The 18696-nt window shown below is 46.7% G+C and overlaps 1 protein-coding gene across 1 annotated transcript; it reads right to left on the bottom strand.

Moving 5' to 3' along the window:
• Nucleotides 1-10474: 10474 nt before the first annotated feature.
• Nucleotides 10475-15085, bottom strand: LOC106601958 (actin, non-muscle 6.2). The gene is made up of 6 exons (XM_014194401.1): nucleotides 14934-15085; nucleotides 14313-14439; nucleotides 12577-12816; nucleotides 11868-12306; nucleotides 11161-11342; nucleotides 10475-10934 (listed from the first exon to the last, which is right to left on the bottom strand). Exons 2-6 carry the CDS (start codon nucleotides 14436-14438, stop codon nucleotides 10791-10793), a joined length of 1131 nt encoding a protein of 376 aa, XP_014049876.1. The 5' UTR covers nucleotide 14439; nucleotides 14934-15085; the 3' UTR covers nucleotides 10475-10790.
• Nucleotides 15086-18696: the final 3611 nt, after the last annotated feature.

The raw sequence follows: 18696 nt of genomic DNA, 5'->3' as shown, positions 1-18696 counted from the left end.
AGTAGAAGCATAATTCAGGTGGCAGTAGAAGCATCATTCAGGTGGCAGTAGAAGCATCATTCAGGTGGCAGTAGAAGCATCATTCAGGTGGCAGTAGAAGCATCATTCAGGTGGCAGTAGAAGCATCGTTCAGGTGGCAGTAGTAACATCGTTCAGGTGGCAGTAGTAACATCATTCAGGTGGCAGTAGTAACATCATTCAGGTGGCAGTAGTAACATCGTTCAGGTGGCAGAAGTAGCAACATTCAGATGGCAGTAGTAGCATCATTCAGACGGCAGTAGTAACATCATTCAGACGGCAGTAGTAGCATCATTCAGACGGCAGTAGTAGCATCATTCAGACGGCAGTAGAAGCATCATTCAGGTGGCAGTAGAAGCATCATTCAGATGGCAGTAGTAACAACATTCAGATGGCAGCAGTAGCATCATTCAGATGGCAGTAGTAACAACATTCAGGTGGCAGTAGTAACAACATTCAGATGGCAGTAGTAACATCATTCAGATGGCAGTAGAAGCATCATTCAGATGGCAGTAGTAACAACATTCCCATTCACAGTAGATCAAGGCTCTACAAACTATAAAGGACAGGTACGATCCTCAGCGTGTAATGTTTGGGATGTTTTCCCCTGCTGTCCCGCTGCATGCTACTGTTCTGACCAGAGACCTGCTAGAGGCCTGCTAACACAGTACCGCCATGAAGTGGCTTGGGCGGTGACGTGGTGTAAGGACAACGACCTCATGCTCCACGCCTCAAAAACCACAGAGACAGACATAGACTACAGAATAAGAAAGACCCACTCTGAGCCCGTCATAATCACTGACCAACCAATAACCCTGACAGATTCTTTACAATTCTAGAGAGGGTTGTGTCGAAAGCCTCAAAGATCAGACTAGAGAGGGTTGTGTCGAAAGCCTCAAAGATCAGACTAGAGAGGGTTGTGTTGAAAGCCTCAAAGATCAGACTAGAGAGGGTTGTGTCGAAGCCTCAAAGATCAGACTAGAGAGGGTTGTGTCGAAGCCTCAAAGATCAGACTAGAGAGGGTTGTGTCGAAGCCTCAAAAATCAGACTAGAGAGGGTTGTGTCGAAGCCTCAAAGATCAGACTAGAGAGGGTTGTGTCGAAGCCTCAAAGATCAGACTAGAGAGGGTTGTGTTGAAAGCCTCAAAGATCATTGGCTGGGACCTTCCCTCTATGAGCTCTCTGTACACCAAGCACACCTCCAAAGTGCAGAAACAATCATCAACAACCCCTCCCATCCAGCCAATTACCTCATTCAGCCCCTACCCTCTGGTAGTTGCTACAGGTCATTGACCACCAAAACTGAACATTTTAAAAGCAGGAGAACCAGCACAATTTCTCTGTAACCTCCCTACAGGACAGCCAGCATTTCACTGTGACCCTACAGGAGAACCAGCCCCATGTCTCTGTGACCTCCCTACAGGAGAACCAGCAACATGTCTCTGTGACCTCCCCACAGGAGAACCAGCACCAAGTCTCTGTGACCTCCCTACAGGAGAACCAGCACCATGTCTCTGTGACCTCCCTACAGGAGAACCAGCATCATGTCTCTGTGACCTCCCTACAGGAGAACCAGCATCATGTCTCTGTGACCTCCCCACAGGAGAACCAGCATCATGTCTCTGTGACCTCCCTACAGGAGAACCAGCATCATGTCTCTGTGACCTCCCCACAGGAGAACCAGCATCATGTCTCTGTGACCTCCCTACAGGAGAACCAGCATCATGTCTCTGTGAACTCCCCACAGGAGAACCAACACCATGTCTCTGTGAACTCCCCACAGGAGAACCAGCACCATGTCTCTGTGAACTCCCCACAGGAGAACCAGTACCGTGCCTCTGTTACCTCCCTACAGGAGAACCAGCATCATCCCTGTAACCTCCCTACAGGAGAACCAGCAACATGTCTCTCTGACCTCCCTACAGGAGAACCAGCATCATCCCTGTAACCTCCCTACAGGACAACCAGTACCATGTCTCTGTGACCTCCCTACAGGAGACCCAGCATCATGTTTCTGTGACCTCCCCACAGGAGAACCAGTACCATGTCTCTGTGACCTCCCTACAGGAGAACCAGCACCAAGTCTCTGTGACCTCCCTACAGGAGAACCAGCACCATGTCTCTGTGACCTCCCTACAGGAGAACCAACATCATGTCTCTGTGACCTCCCTACAGGAGAACCAGCACCATGACTCGGTGACCTCCCCACAGGAGAACCAGCACCATGTCTCTGTGACCTCCCTACAGGAGAACCAGCACCATGTCTCTGTGACCTCCCTACAGGAGAACCAGCACCAAGTCTCTGTGACCTCCCTACAGGAGAACCAGCACCATGTCTCTGTGACCTCCCTACAGGAGAACCAGCATCATGTCTCTGCGACCTCCCTACAGGAGAACCAGCACCATGTCTCTGTGACCTCCCTACAGGAGAACCAGCACCAAGTCTCTGTGACCTCCCTACAGGAGAACCAGCACCATGTCTCTGTGACCTCCCTACAGGAGAACCAGCACCAAGTCTCTGTGACCTCCCTACAGGAGAGCCAGCACCAAGTCTCCGTGACCTCCCTACAGGAGAACCAGCACCAAGTCTCTGTGACCTCCCTACAGGAGAACCAGCACCATGTCTCTGTGACCTCCCTACAGGAGAACCAGCACCAAGTCTCTGTGACCTCCCTACAGGAGAACCAGCACCATGTCTCTGTGACCTCCCTACAGGAGAACCAGCACCATGTCTCCGCGACCTTCCTACAGGAGAACCAGCACCAAGTCTCTGTGACCTCCCTACAGGAGAACCAGCACCATGTCTCTGTGACCTCCCTACAGGAGAACCAGCATCATGTCTCTGCGACCTCCCTACAGGAGAACCAGCATCATGTCTCTGCGACCTCCCTACAGGAGAACCAGCACCATGTCTCTGTGACCTCCCTACAGGATAACCAGCACCAAGTCTCTGTGACCTCCCTACAGGAGAACCAGCACCATGTCTCTGTGACCTCCCTACAGCAGAACCAGCAACAAGTCTCTGTGACCTCCCTACAGGAGAACCAGCACCAAGTCTCTGTGATCTCCCTACAGGAGAACCAGCACCATGTCTCTGTGACCTCCCTACAGGAGAACCAGCACCAAGTCTCCGTGACATCCCTACAGGAGAACCAGCACCATGTCTCTGTGACCTCCCTACAGGAGAACCAGCACCATGTCTCCGCGACCTTCCTACAGGAGAACCAGCACCAAGTCTCTGTGACCTCCCTACAGGAGAACCAGCACCATGTCTCTGTGACCTCCCTACAGGAGAACCAGCACCAAGTCTCTGTGACCTCCCTACAGGAGAACCAGTACCATGTCTCTGTGACCTCCCTACAGGAGAACCAGCACCAAGTCTCTGTGACCTCCCTACAGGAGAACCAGCATCATCCTTTGTGACCTCCCTACAGGAGAACCAGCACCATCCTCTGTGACCTCCCTACAGGAGAACCAGCACCATGTCTATGTGACCTCCCTACAGGAGAACCAGCATCATGTCTCTGTGACCTCCCTACAGGAGAACCAGCACCATGTCTCTGTGACCTCCCTACAGGAGAACCAGCACCATGTCTCTGTGACCTCCCTACAGGAGAACCAGCACCAAGTCTCTGTGATCTCCCTACAGGAGAATCAGCATCATGTCTCTGTGACCTTCCTACAGGAGAACCAGCACCATGTCTCTGTGACCTCCCAACAGGAGAACCAGCATCATGTCTCTGTGACCTCCCTACAGAAGAACCAGCATCATGTCTCTGTGACCTCCCTACAGGAGAACCAGCATCATGTCTCTGTGACCTCCCTACAGGAGAACCAGCACCATGTCTCTGTGACCTCCCTACAGGAGAACCAGCACCAAGTCTCTGTGATCTCCCTACAGGAGAATCAGCATCATGTCTCTGTGACCTTCCTACAGGAGAACCAGCACCATGTCTCTGTGACCTCCCAACAGGAGAACCAGCATCATGTCTCTGTGACCTCCCTACAGAAGAACCAGCATCATGTCTCTGTGACCTCCCTTCAGGAGAACCAGCATCATGTCTCTGTGAACTCCCTACAGGAGAACCAGCACCAAGTCTCTGTGACCTCCCTACAGGAGAACCAGCATCATCCTCTGTGACCTCCCTACAGGAGAACCAGCACCATCCTCTGTGACCTCCCTACAGGAGAACCAGCACCATGTCTCTGTGACCTCCCTACAGGAGAACCAGCATCATCCCTGTAACCTCCCTACAGGACAACCAGTACCATGTCTCTGTGACCTCCCTACAGGAGACCCAGCATCATGTTTCTGTGACCTCCCCACAGGAGAACCAGTACCATGTCTCTGTGACCTCCCTACAGGAGAACCAGCACCAAGTCTCTGTGACCTCCCTACAGGAGAACCAGCACCATGTCTCTGTGACCTCCCTACAGGAGAACCAGCATCATGTCTCTGTGACCTCCCTACAGGAGAACCAGCACCATGTCTCTGTGACCTCCCTACAGGAGAACCAGCACCAAGTCTCTGTGACCTCCCTACAGGAGAACCAGCACCATGTCTCTGTGACCTCCCTACAGGAGAACCAGCATCATGTCTCTGCGACCTCCCTACAGGAGAACCAGCATCATGTCTCTGCGACCTCCCTACAGGAGAACCAGCACCATGTCTCTGTGACCTCCCTACAGGAGAACCAGCACCAAGTCTCTGTGACCTCCCTACAGGAGAACCAGCACCATGTCTCTGTGACCTCCCTACAGGAGAACCAGCACCAAGTCTCTGTGACCTCCCTACAGGAGAACCAGCACCAAGTCTCTGTGACCTCCCTACAGGAGAACCAGCACCATGTCTCTGTGACCTCCCTACAGGAGAACCAGCACCATGTCTCCGTGACCTCCCTACAGGAGAACCAGCACCATGTCTCTGTGACCTCCCTACAGGAGAACCAGCACCATGTCTCCGCGACCTTCCTACAGGAGAACCAGCACCAAGTCTCTGTGACCTCCCTACAGGAGAACCAGCACCATGTCTCTGTGACCTCCCTACAGGAGAACCAGCATCATCCCTGTAACCTCCCTACAGGACAACCAGTACCATGTCTCTGTGACCTCCCTACAGGAGTCCCAGCATCATGTTTCTGTGACCTCCCCACAGGAGAACCAGTACCATGTCTCTGTGACCTCCCTACAGGAGAACCAGCACCAAGTCTCTGTGACCTCCCTACAGGAGAACCAGCACCATGTCTCTGTGACCTCCCTACAGGAGAACCAGCATCATGTCTCTGTGACCTCCCTACAGGAGAACCAGCACCATGACTTTGTGACCTCCCCACAGGAGAACCAGCACCATGTCTCTGTGACCTCCCTACAGGAGAACCAGCACCATGTCTCTGTGACCTCCCTACAGGAGAACCAGCACCAAGTCTCTGTGACCTCCCTACAGGAGAACCAGCACCATGTCTCTGTGACCTCCCTACAGGAGAACCAGCATCATGTCTCTGCGACCTCCCTACAGGAGAACCAGCACCATGTCTCTGCTACCTCCCTACAGGAGAACCAGCACCAAGTCTCCGTGACCTCCCTACAGGAGCACCAGCACCATGTCTCTGTGACCTCCCTACAGGAGAACCAGCACCATGTCTCCGTGACCTCCCTACAGGAGAACCAGCAACAAGTCTCTGTGACCTCCCCTACAGGAGAACCAGCACCAAGTCTCTGTGACCTCCCTACAGGAGAACCAGCACCAAGTCTCCGTGACCTCCCTACAGGAGAACCAGCACCATGTCTCTGTGACCTCCCTACAGGAGAACCAGCACCAAGTCTCCGTGACCTCCCTACAGGAGAACCAGCACCATGTCTCTGTGACCTCCCTACAGGAGAACCAGCACCATGTCTCCGCGACCTTCCTACAGGAGAACCAGCACCAAGTCTCTGTGACCTCCCTACAGGAGAACCAGCACCATGTCTCTGTGACCTCTCTACAGGAGAACCAGCACCAAGTCTCTGTGACCTCCCTACAGGAGAACCAGCATCATCCTCTGTGACCTCCCTACAGGAGAACCAGCACCATCATCTGTGACCTCCCTACAGGAGAACCAGCACCAAGTCTCTGTGATCTCCCTACAGGAGAATCAGCATCATGTCTCTGTGACCTTCCTACAGGAGAACCAGCACCATGTCTCTGTGACCTCCCAACAGGAGAACCAGCATCATGTCTCTGTGACCTCGCTACAGGAGAACCAGCATCATGTCTCTGTGACCTCCCTACAGGAGAACCAGCATCATGTCTCTGTGAACTCCCTACAGGAGAACCAGCACCAAGTCTCTGTGACCTCCCTACAGGAGAACCAGCATCATGTCTCTGTGACCTTCCTACAGGAGAACCAGCATCATGTCTCTGTGACCTCCCTACAGGAGAACCAGCATCATGTCTCTGTGAACTCCCTACAGGAGAACCAGCACCAAGTCTCTGTGACCTCCCTATAGTAGAACCAGCATCATGTCTCTGTGACCTTCCTACAGTAGCACCAGCCTTGGAATCAGCATGAGAGGAGTAATACGCTGTATCACTGGACCACAGAGTATTTATTTAATTTGACAGTGTCTGGTTGTGGAAACACAGTTAAAGCCATGGAGGAGAAATGCAGTGGGAGCCAAGTATGTCCAGCCCCTGTAACATGGCAGCTGTCCTACATAAACCTCTGTGAATACAGGGGAGCAAGATGTTGGTACAGTCCACACACAAAAACATAAATGTGTGCATCTGGGCGCGCGCACACACACACGCACACCTGCCAACACACCTGCCAGTGTAATTCATGTGGTCATTTTTCTTACATGAAAGAGACAGGCTTCTGTCAGAGCGGAGGGAGCCGCTGAGGCCACAGATGACCTTTCCTGTCTGTCTGAGCCGGTGAACAGAGAGGAGGGCAATAACAGGAGTGCTGCTGCTGCTGTCCCCTTAAGGCCTGTCTGGGCTCGCCCTAAAAGACCACCATTCTATCCAGACCTGGGTTCATATAGTATTGGTGTACTTTCAAATACTGTGAGTGTTCCATTGAGCCTGTCTGGAGTGCCAGTTTGCAGGCACTATTCCATTGACCCCGGTTTGTCAGGAAAGCTCATTCAAGTGCAGCTAAAGTATTTGGAAGAAAACAAATACTATTTGAACCCAGGTATGTCTCTATCTACACAGGGCTCCCACAATCATTCACAACCAGGTATTTAGATCCCAGAGGGTTTTACAACAACAAACTAGGAGTATGTTGTATTGTGCCATATGTCAGAGTTAATCGTTTGACCCTGAAAGTAAGTGAAATAACCTGCTGTGTTTGCATGACCGCTTTTGTCTTTACATCACAGGAGGCTGCTGAGGGGAGGACGGCTCATAATAATGTCTGGAATGGAATGGTATCGAACACGTGGAAAACATGTGTTTGATGTGTTCGATTCCATTCCATTGATTCTATTCCAGCCATTACTATGAGCACGTCTGTGCTTTACATGCTAGACAGAAAAAAAGGCTTTAACAAGTTGGCGTACAATAAAAACAAATGACAGCTCGCAAAACAATTTGCTGTTACAACTTGGCATTAAAAGAGCTGACATTTACGGAGGCTAATTTAAATGACTGTAATTTAAACAGGTAGATAGCATGAGCGGGTGGCTGAGTGAGTGAGTGAGTGGATTTGTGCGTGGGTCTAGGCTGGGCTGGGTGAGCCTTTAACAGGCTTGTGGGAGGGCCGTCCTGTAAATGAATGAACAACTTGGTTAATAGGGTCACAGACCACAGACATGCTAAGGAGGGAGATTCCCAGCCAAAGACGCCCTTTTAATCCCATCTCCCAATGTTAGTGCAGTCGCGGAGACCACATTCAAGGTAAACGCTGCAGATGGCGTCTCAATCTGAAATGACCTTTAAATGTCAACCGCGCTACAACGTGGATCTTCCATGGTCCAGATTGAATCTTGGCCTAAGTAACAGCACATCTCAACACATTTCTCCTCCTCTGCTCCTGCCTGGTCTACAGGGGTGGCAATTGGAGGGGCTACAAGCTTACAGATGAAAGAGGAGAGGAGGCATAGAACCTCTATTGTATTTCCTTTATTCCTGGCTTCCTACCTCCTCGCCTCCTTCTGAAAACCCATTGGATGAGAAGGTCAGAACATTGGATGATAAGTTCAGAGGTCCCTCCCTTCTGACCTTCTCATCCAATGGGTTTTGAATAGGTGGGGGGGGGGGGAGATGTGAGGAAATACAATTGAGATTCTCCCTATGAATATTCTGGGTCTCACATTCAAGGTGTCATTTCCCTTTGAGAGAGAGGGAATTGAAGTGAACTGAATTGAGAGAGAGACAGATAAAGAGAGTGAGAGAGATCAAGACAAATAACGAATATAAGATTAAACTGGTAATGCACACAGGCTTCCAAACACAGTGGTTGGGTAACCCAGCAGGAGAGAGTGATGAAGAGAGGGGGGTTAAGGAGAGAAGAAAGCCACTGTCCTCATTAGCTCATTGAGACCTTCACCTGCCAGCAGTCTGGTCACACACCTCACGGTGCATTAGAGCATTCCAGAAGTCAACAATACAACTTTATAGTACCACACACACACACTTAGCCTACACACATATACACATGCACGCACACACATTCACATGTATGCACGCATACATGCTCAAACACACACACACGCACACGGATGCACTCACACAGTGGGGTACTCAGGGCGGCAAATAAAACAAACAGGTCATTCCCAAACTCCAGCTTAATTCTCCTTTCAGACACTGATCTAGGATCAGACAGCAGGAACAAGTACTTTTTATACCTGCAAACTCGACAGACAGCAAAGTTATTATGAAACATAATTGATCAGCAGGTATGATATGTAGTACTGTAGGAATGCAACATGCCTGTGGTCTGCCCCAAATTACACACGCTTCACTTGAGATGGTCTCTGTGTTGATCGATATACCAAGGGATATTTTTATACTGAATTCCCTTTAAAAGCATTTTAGACAGTAAGTATAGTGTACATGGAACTATGAGTGAGGTTCTGGTCACCAAGAATATTCCCAGATAGATCCAGAGGAGCAATGCATTTGAGAGCAGATATGCCATTTGTCCATTGCTTTGTTTTATTAATTCACAGGTGATATTTATGGATGATTTAATCATTGTTTGGGGATTAAGTTTAAATTAAATATTCAATGACATCAGCACATAATTGGAGCTGTTATCCAAACGTAAAATCCAGTAGATAATTCACTCATCCTTTACCTCATTTTCAGAGAAAATGTTATTGATCAATGAACTCAAATTGTCTCAACGATCTCATACCCACAAGGGGCCAAAGCCTCATGGATTTTCCTCAAAAGGATGGAAAACAATAAACAGCTAGTTGGGTGTGAAACTGTCTTCCATCGCCCCTTAATGTGCAAGTGTATACTCGTCAGATGTCATACATCAGAAGTGTCCACTTAATTTGAGGGCTGAGGGGATAGGGTGTGTCTTAAGCGTTTGGACCTCAACCACTGTAGGTCATGTGACAGAATGTGAAAGCAGCATCTGCTCCCCTACCAGTGTGGGTCGTGACAGAATGTGAAGATGGCACTGCCATCTAGTGGACATAGCATGTGCATCAGGTATCTCCAACTGTGGTCCTGAGTCTGTGCAGGCGTTACTTCCAGGACTAACCCTAGAGCTGTTCTATAGGATTATTTAAAAAAAAAAAAATAAAAAAAAAAAAATAAATCGCACCCATCTGGTGTCCCAGGTCTAGATAAATCAGTGGACCTGGCTTCGATTGAAATGTGCCTGCCGTATGAAGTCCCACCAAGTTGACCAGCGTTACCTATGCCAAAACAGGCTTTGGGTCTAGCGAGCTCTTTGATAAACTCACCTGCTTTAGTCTGGGATTTAATTACTGTCACCAGGTGTTTTAGCACTGGTGTAGAATACACACCTGCAAAGCTTCTCATGACCAGACCCTCCTGATAAAATAGTTAGCCGTCTTATGTTCATGGCATCACTGATGTGATTAGAACAGCTACTTCTGTTCATTAGCATGTACTCCTGTCAAAGACAGTGGGCTTTCAGTGTACATTATAGAAGTGGCTTCTTCACCTTGCCTTCATCTATACTGATATGTCATACCTGGCCAGCACAGCAAAGATCTGAGAGATGAAGCCATAAACGTGAGGTTCAGCCAAGAGAATATAATGAGAACTGTTAGATTCACCCATTTGATATTCTAACCTGCAGTGGGTTCCAGTCAATGACAAATACATGAGGCATCTGATCTGCCATGACAAGAAAGTCAAACATGTCACTTTCCAGTAGAAAGAACAGGCAATAGTGCCAACCAGTGGACAAAGCCAGAATCTCAGAACACTTGTTCCCAAATCACAATCTGAACATAAGACTTAACGTTTCAAATACAGACTACACAGAGTATCATGTTATGGTGAATGTTTATTCGATGGCCCAGGAGCAGATGTTACAGCAAGACGAATAGTAACAAATACAACAAGGCAGAATGTCACAACTCTAACAATGAGCCTACCCAGAAACCACCCTGTCACTCCCCCCCAGGACACCATGTAGAACTGAAACAATATGGCTTTCTCTCTACCAGTTAGGATACATGGAATTCACTTCTACTCATCTGATAATTTTAGAGCCACACAAATGCTTAGGGGATAGGGGCAAGGTGTTGGCTTCTGGACAGGAGAGCCATCTGAAATAAACACTGAGGTTAAGAGGCGAGGCTTTAGAAACATTTGCGGTGGACGATAGACGGGCCGGATTCCTCGTATTCCTGCTTGGAAATCCACATCTGTTGGAAGGTGGAGAGAGAGGCCAGGATGGAGCCACCGATCCAAACAGAGTATTTACGCTCAGGAGGGGCGATGATCTGGAGACCAGAGATTTGAATGTATTCATTAGTAAAACGGAGGTGATCTAAAGTTGTTTTAGTGCAGAATACATTAATAAATATGATTTCTGATCATGATCTTATGAAAGTATTGGAAGCCAAAAAGAGATCAACTGACGGGGAATACCATTTTTTGGGGGCTAGTTGAGAGATTACACTTGATGCCCATGGGCTGAAATTCAGAGAATCACACATGAATGCCCACCTTAATCTTCATAGTAGGAGGTGCCAAGCCACTGATCTCCTTCTGCATTCTATCAGCGATGCCAGGGAACATGGTGGTTCCACCAGAGAGAACAGTGTTGGCATACAGATCTTTCCTGATGTCCACATCACACTTCATGATAGAGTTGTAGGTGGTCTCATGCACTCCAGTGCTTTCCATTCCTACAAAAGCAAGCATGTACATGTTGATGGCAGCCCTAGGAACAGAAATTAACAGGCCTACAAGAATGGCTCTTTTAATGAGGTCAGTGAACATGCGACTGTCAAGAACCTTAGAGCTCCATAGGATTCTGAAAATGGTTTGTAGTGGTCAATGACTCACTAAGCTGAGTAACATTGTCTAGACAAGAACATTTGTACATGTATTAAAGAGCAACTCCAGTGGCCGAACGCAACCTTTGTCCGCTGATTTTCGAAAACCGCTAAAAAGTTGGGTGATTAGTGATCATGAATATTCATATATAAATAAGGGTGCATTTTGAATGTGACCTCTACCAAGAGGAAACATTCAGAGCCTCCATTTCTGTAGTGATATAAATGTATGAGTCAAAGCCCCAAAATGTCACATTTCACCACCATGTGGATTTCAGGACTAGAATTACTATAGTCACCAACCATAGACAAATGGCTTTTAACATGAACATTGTTAGCTGAAGTTCCTCTTTAATACGCAGAAAAACATCTCACCAATGAAGGACGGCTGGAACATGGTCTCAGGGCACCGGAAGCGCTCGTTGCCGATAGTGATGACCTGTCCATCAGGCAGCTCGTAGCTCTTCTCCAGAGAGGAACTGGAGGCGGAGGTCTTCATCTCCTGCTCGAAGTCCAGCGCCACATAGGCCAGCTTCTCCTTGATGTCGCGCACAATCTCCCTCTCGGCCGTGGTGGTGAAGCTGTAGCCACGCTCAGTCAGGATCTTCATCAGGTAGTCCGTGAGGTCACGTCCAGCCAGGTCCAGACGCAGGATGGCGTGGGGAAGAGCGTAACCCTCGTAGATGGGCACCGTGTGGCTAACACCATCCCCGGAATCCATCACTATTCCGGTGGTGCGACCAGATGCGTACAAAGACAGCACGGCCTGGATACCTACATACATGGCTGGGCTGTTGAAGGTCTCAAACATGATCTGGTAGAATAATAGAAGGTGGGAATTAGGACTATGCAAGACCCTTTATCAAAAAAAACATTTTAAACACCTACAAATACTGCTAGGACTGTGAGGCCCACCACTAATCAATACCTACCCTCAGGCAAGGTGAACAGAGTAACCCTGTCTACTGCTCTACATTCTGCTAGTGGATGAGGAGTCTTCACATGTAGTAAATAAAATGGCTGGGTTTATTTACTACTGCCACAGGGTTTCATTTGTAAATGACACTAATGCCCCCACTACTACCTGGGTCATCTTCTCCCTGTTGGCTTTGGGGTTAAGTGGGGCCTCCGTGAGCAGGACGGGATGCTCTTCAGGGGCCACACGCAGCTCATTGTAGAAGGTGTGATGCCAGATCTTCTCCATGTCGTCCCAGTTGGTAACAATGCCGTGCTCGATGGGGTACTTCAGAGTCAGGATGCCTCTCTTGCTCTGGGCCTCATCTCCCACATAACTGTCCTTCTGTCCCATGCCCACCATCACACCCTGGGGAAAGACACATTACCGTTACACTTTGTCCCTGCATTACGCATAAACTCAAGTTACAATACACTACAGAAGTTGTTTTCATCAAATGTTGGCTTGAGTTGCCTGCATGTTTTATATACACACAAGCAATTTCTTAACTCATGAAATCACAATCTTCAGTTTTAGGCTACCAATATATTATGCTTTTGTTAATGTGTTTGGGGAGGGGTGTCCCTTTCTTTTTAATGAGGCAATTTCTGGCCGATATTTGTCCATTTAGTGGACCTCTTGGCTCAAGAGCACCCCCAGAAGGAAGAGTTCTGTATAGCCTCTTCAAACTATCCCAAAGTCAAATATTGAGATAAAGAACATTACCAAAAAGTAAGTGGACACATGCTCGTCAAACATCTCAATTCCAAAATCATGACTATTAATATGGAGTTGGTCCCCTCCTTTGCTGCTATAATAGCCGCCACTCTGAGAAGGCTTTCCACTAGATGTTTGAACATTGCTGTGGGGAATTTCTTCCATTCAGCCACAAGAGCATTAGTGAAGTCAGGCACTGATGTTGAGCAAATAGGCCTGACTCAGTCAGTGTTCCATTTCATCACAAAAGTGGTCGATGGGTTGAGGGCCGGGCTCTGTGCAGGCCAGTCAAGTTCTTCCATACGAGCCACAGACCATTTCTGTATGGACCTCTTTGTGCACAGGAGTATTGTCATGCTGAAAGAGGAAATGGTCTTCACCCAAACTGTTGCAACAAAGACAGGCGCACAGAATGTCGCTGTAGCGTTAAGATTTCCCGTTATTGGAATTAAGTGGCCGAGCCTGAACCATGAAAAACAGCCCCAGACCATTATACCTCCACCAAACTTTAGTTGACACTACACAGTCGGGCAGGTAACGTTCTCCTGGCATCTGCCAAACCCAGATTCGTCTGTCGGACTGCCAGATGGTGAAGTGTGAGTCAGCACTCAAGAGAAGGTGTTTCCACTGCTCCAGAGTCCAGTGGCGGTGAGCTTTACACCACTCCAGCCAACACTTGACATTGTGCATAGTGATCTTAGGCTTGTGTGCAGCTGCTTGGCCACGGAAACTCATTTCATGAAGCTCCCGACAAACAGTTGTGCTGACGTTGCTTCCAGGGGCAGTTTGAAACACGGTAGGGAGTGTTGCATCCGAGGTCAGACGTCTTTTACATGTTTCAGCAGTCCCATTCTGTGAGCTTGTGTGGCCTACCACTTCACAGCTGAGCCATTGTTGCTCCTAGACATTTCCACTACACAATAACAGCACTTACGAGTTGATCGGGGCAGCTCTAGCAGGTCAGAGATTTGACAAATTGACTTCTAGGACAGTGCCACGTTTAAAGTCAGTAAGGCCCTTCTACTGCCAAAGTGTGGATGAAATAGCCAAATCCACTAATTTGAAGGGGTGTCCACATACTTTTATACACAAACTATATAGCCTATATTAAGTGAATCCGATATCTAAGAGCCCAGTATGGTTCCAACCTGATGTCTGGGTCTTCCAACAATGGAGGGGAAGACAGCACGGGGAGCATCATCCCCTGCAAAACCAGCCTTGCACATGCCTGAACCATTGTCAACCACCAGTGCAGCAATATCGTCTTCAGCCATTCTGTTAAAAAAAAAAAAAAAAGAAGGGGATTAATGAAGCAAGGCCTAAAAAGCAAGAACAAAGCCAAACCATTGCCTGGTGTAGGGTATATCTCAATACATACCACCAATTACTACAGTATAAATGTGACAAATTAGAGGTCCTCATTTGTAAGTGTAGACATAGGACCATAGTCAACTGTAATTCGTAACAATTAGTTAAATGTTTAACCACAGTAACTGTTAAAGAGCACTAGTCTACTAGCAGAACTTGTAAAAACAGTGGAATTGAAACTAATACAATAATTTGGAACAAAGCAAGAACTCCAGTGTAATTTATTCTCTCTCAATATATGGCTCCGAGTCCAACAACTCAAACACGTATTCAGACAAATCCAAGCAAAGCTGTATTTCAAATCAAGTGATTTTAACCAAGCTAGAACAAACACATTTAACGATACAACTCGACATTTCCGATTAGCTTTCCCAAACGTCGGGAGAGTGGCGTTTGCTTACCTGTCAGTTGGGACTTCTCGTCAAGAATCCGGGAATGATTATGTTCTCCACAAAGTGTGCGTGACATCCACATTTCAGCAGGAGACTATATACCTCCTTTTCTCCCCAGCCGTGCATCATCCTCCGCCTTCACGTTCACCTGCACACACCAAATATGGGCATTGTTTTCAAAAAAAGACACCGGATTGGATTGGGAGGTGTTTTACGGTGGAAGTGACTGACCGTTGTCTTTCCCAGGCAAGACGACATGAAAGAGACTGCATGGATTGGAAGGAAACAGGTACATGTTGGGTTAGCCTACAGGTTTTGGGTCATTTAAATTCAGTAGAATTTTGAAATGTAAGAGACGTCGTTGAATGTGTTAGCAGGCTAACCCTTTATCAAGTGAATCCACATTGTGGAAAAGACAATGGGAAAAGAGGACTGGTGCGCTCATATTGTAGTGAGACAAAAGTAGCCGATAGGGCGCGATCAAATATAATACCTCAATGTGCCCGATCCCATCGTAATTTATGAACATGGCTTGATTATGTTTTGTTTTGTTAAATAAATGTTTGCCCAACTATTCTTTTGAAAGATCAGCTGCGTGTCATGCATTGCATTGTATTGCATCAGATCTGCGCACCCTGGACCAGAGTGTTGCATCGAAAGTTTGACCTGAGATAGGCATAGGTGGGCTATGCTGCCCTTCATAGTCTGTAGACATTAATCAAATACATATTAGACCATGTCAAATACGTGACCTGTGCTTAGTTCTTAGTTATTCAGTACTTTACAATGCAACCTCAAAGCACCTAGTATACACAGGCAGCCTAATTCTGATCTGATTGGTCTAAATACCAATAATTGGGAAAAATATCAGAATGTGGCTGCCTTTGGGTTTAAAATCTGGTATAATTGCTCCCGAAATACAGGCTAGCAGAAGGCTATTATTGTAAAAAAAAAAAAAAACTCAATGTGTGAGAGGACTGTACTTGTCTGTGGGGCTATAATTGGCTAACAGGCAGTAGTGGTGTGTGTGTAAAATCACTGGGGAAGCCAAACCTATGTGTTGTGATAATTGCGTTGTTTGCTCTATAACATGTTAGTTCATATGCCTTGTGGCCATGATATATAGGCCTAATACCCTGACCACACCGCTCGCGTCGCAAAATAAATTTAGAAATCTATGTTATTCAATTATTGCACCCACACTGCTCGCGCGCGTCAACGAGCGTCTGCGTTGCCAAGGGCTAAAATAGAAGTCATTCCTATTTCTGACGCAGATCACGCTGCAAGTCCTGCCTCTCCCATCTCCTCATTGGTTTATAGAAGCAGGTACCCACGTGCCATCTCCTCATTGGTTATACCCACGTGGGTGATTGAAAGACTAACTGTGTTGCCGGTTGTCGTGATAACACTTTGAAAGTTTAGATGCCAATCACCATATAAATTCAACTATGAAAAAGCCTGGAAGGAGGAGAGATGACTAGAAATGATTCGGTTGACCGTTTTATGTGTGGATTAATTGTTAATTGTTAATTGTCAACCTAATGTTTATATCCCAGGACAAATTAGCTAGCAACAGCAAGCTAGCTAAATAGGACAAATTAGCTAGTAAGTGCAAGCTAACTAGCTAAATTGCCATAAATATTTAAAGCTTTTCGTCCTGTCCCCAAATTAATGTCATTGGTTCAGAGTTTGTTTTGATATTTTAACCTGCGTGTCGTGATAACGTTTGGTGTAGGGGGACAAAATAAATTTATGCACGGTGTCCCACGATGGCGCACACGGTTTGGGTTCCGTGTAAGGTCGAGACAATAAGAAGACACAGTGGCTGAATCAATTCAACAACACCTTTGTTTCATCACAAAACCGGAGAGCAATCTCTCTCCGGTGAAGTCCACAAAGCATACTGCATTTAACAGACAGTTACATGATCTACAGCATGGTCAAGCAAGTTAATGTTTCCAACATTTTCGGACTACTAAACAACTGTTGAGAGAGAGTGTGTGTGTGTGTGTGTGTGTGTGTGTGTGTGTGTGTGTGTGTGTGTGTGTGTGTGTGTGTGTGTGTGTGTGTGTGTGTGTGTGTGTGTGTGCGCATTTGTGCAAGTAGAAAAAAACATGTTGACTCTACTTGTAGAGAAATGCCAATGCCATCCTCCTCTCTTTTATGACTCTGTCATACAGTACACACTTTTAGTTTTTGCTGTCCTAGGCTACCTGGCTAAAATGCTTGCTCGCTAGCCTAACTTCCTTTCATGGGCAACGATGTGCCGCTAGTTAACGTTAGCCTATTACAGTACATTAGCTACATATTGAACTTCCATCCTCTCAGGCCAGAGGATCATTGGCCAGTAAGGAGAAATAAGTAAAACCACAAGTCCAAATCCCTATCTCCATCCATGGGTAATTTAGGAAAGGGCCAATTTTAGCTAGTTAGCTAGCAAATGGAGGACAACAGCACAACGAGATACAATTCATGTTTCTGTCAATTATGTTTTGCTTTTGATGTGAAATCCAAACTGGATTCCCTTTACACTTTTTTTGGGGTGTGCCAGGACCATTCACAGTTTAGCTCGCTCAGTTTAGCTCAACGCTGATTGGCTATTATTTTATGTATTTTTTTTATCAAGGCAGGCCAAATGCTCGCTGGCTTCCCTTACATTCAATGCTACGGGCGGAAATAATGTTGACCAGGCAGCATCAGATAGATGGCCGCTGTTTCGCAGGCTCGGATGCTTTCTCCGGTGAGATTCGTTCAGCCTCTTGCGAACTGAAGGACATTTATGTATTCTTTTATTGGTCAATGTTTTGGGAAAGCCTGACTTCCCTTGCCATCCATGAATACACGCACTGCTAACAGGGGTAGTAAACTGCTCAACCTGCTTAGAATTCTAAACTCGTACAAACTAACTTCGCTATAGGCCTACAAATAAACTAGTTATTTACCAGTGAAATTGTATTTAATTGTATTGAACCTTTATTTAAGCAGGGAGTCATGCTGAGACTACGGCCTATATTGCAGATGAGCCCTGCATGACCACATCAATCAACAACAATTACACTATACACACTAATTACACAATACATGAAAAGCAAACACAAAACAGGAAAAGCAAAACACAATCATATGAAACAAACACATTGTTCAATAAAAAGACCCTCTAACATCTGCCTGAATTGCCTTAGAGGCACCAATTCATCTTTTAGGACTTTTGGAGGTCATTCCACAGGCACAAAAAACTAAAAGCAGATTTACCTAACTCCGAAGAGATTGAAGGGATCTCTAGGGTTAGCCATCCATGACTCCGGATCTAGTAACTTATACGTCTGAAGGTTAACAGTGAGGTCAGGTATGGTGTAAGTTTATGCAAGAGGGCTTTCTAGACAATGAGACTTCAAGGATGGCCAGCCTACTTTCTGATGCAAAATGCAATGATGTGTACTGAACCTATTGCCTGTAATATTTTGTATTTTATTTAACCTTTATTTAACTACACAATGCGCTGTGATGAACTGCGTCCAATGGCTTCAATACAGTGGCAGCTGCATTCATATAAACGTTATCGCAATAGTCAATAACTGGAATAAATGATTTGTTTTCAGCTATTTAACGAAATAAATGACCTGTTCCTATAGAAGAAGCCTATTTCAATCCTTCATTTCTTAACTAACTCATCAACATGCTTTTTGAAACACAGCTTTTTGTCAATTCAGATTCCCAGATATTTATTCGCGGGGGCACGATCAATGAGGGCACCATCCAAAGTATATATGCA

Source organism: Salmo salar, chromosome ssa03 (genome assembly GCF_905237065.1).
Source record: "Salmo salar chromosome ssa03, Ssal_v3.1, whole genome shotgun sequence".
In the NCBI taxonomy this organism is placed as follows: Eukaryota; Metazoa; Chordata; class Actinopteri; order Salmoniformes; family Salmonidae; genus Salmo; species Salmo salar.
The sequence above is the reverse complement of the archived record's forward strand: the minus strand, read 5'-3'. Positions and strand labels throughout refer to the sequence as shown.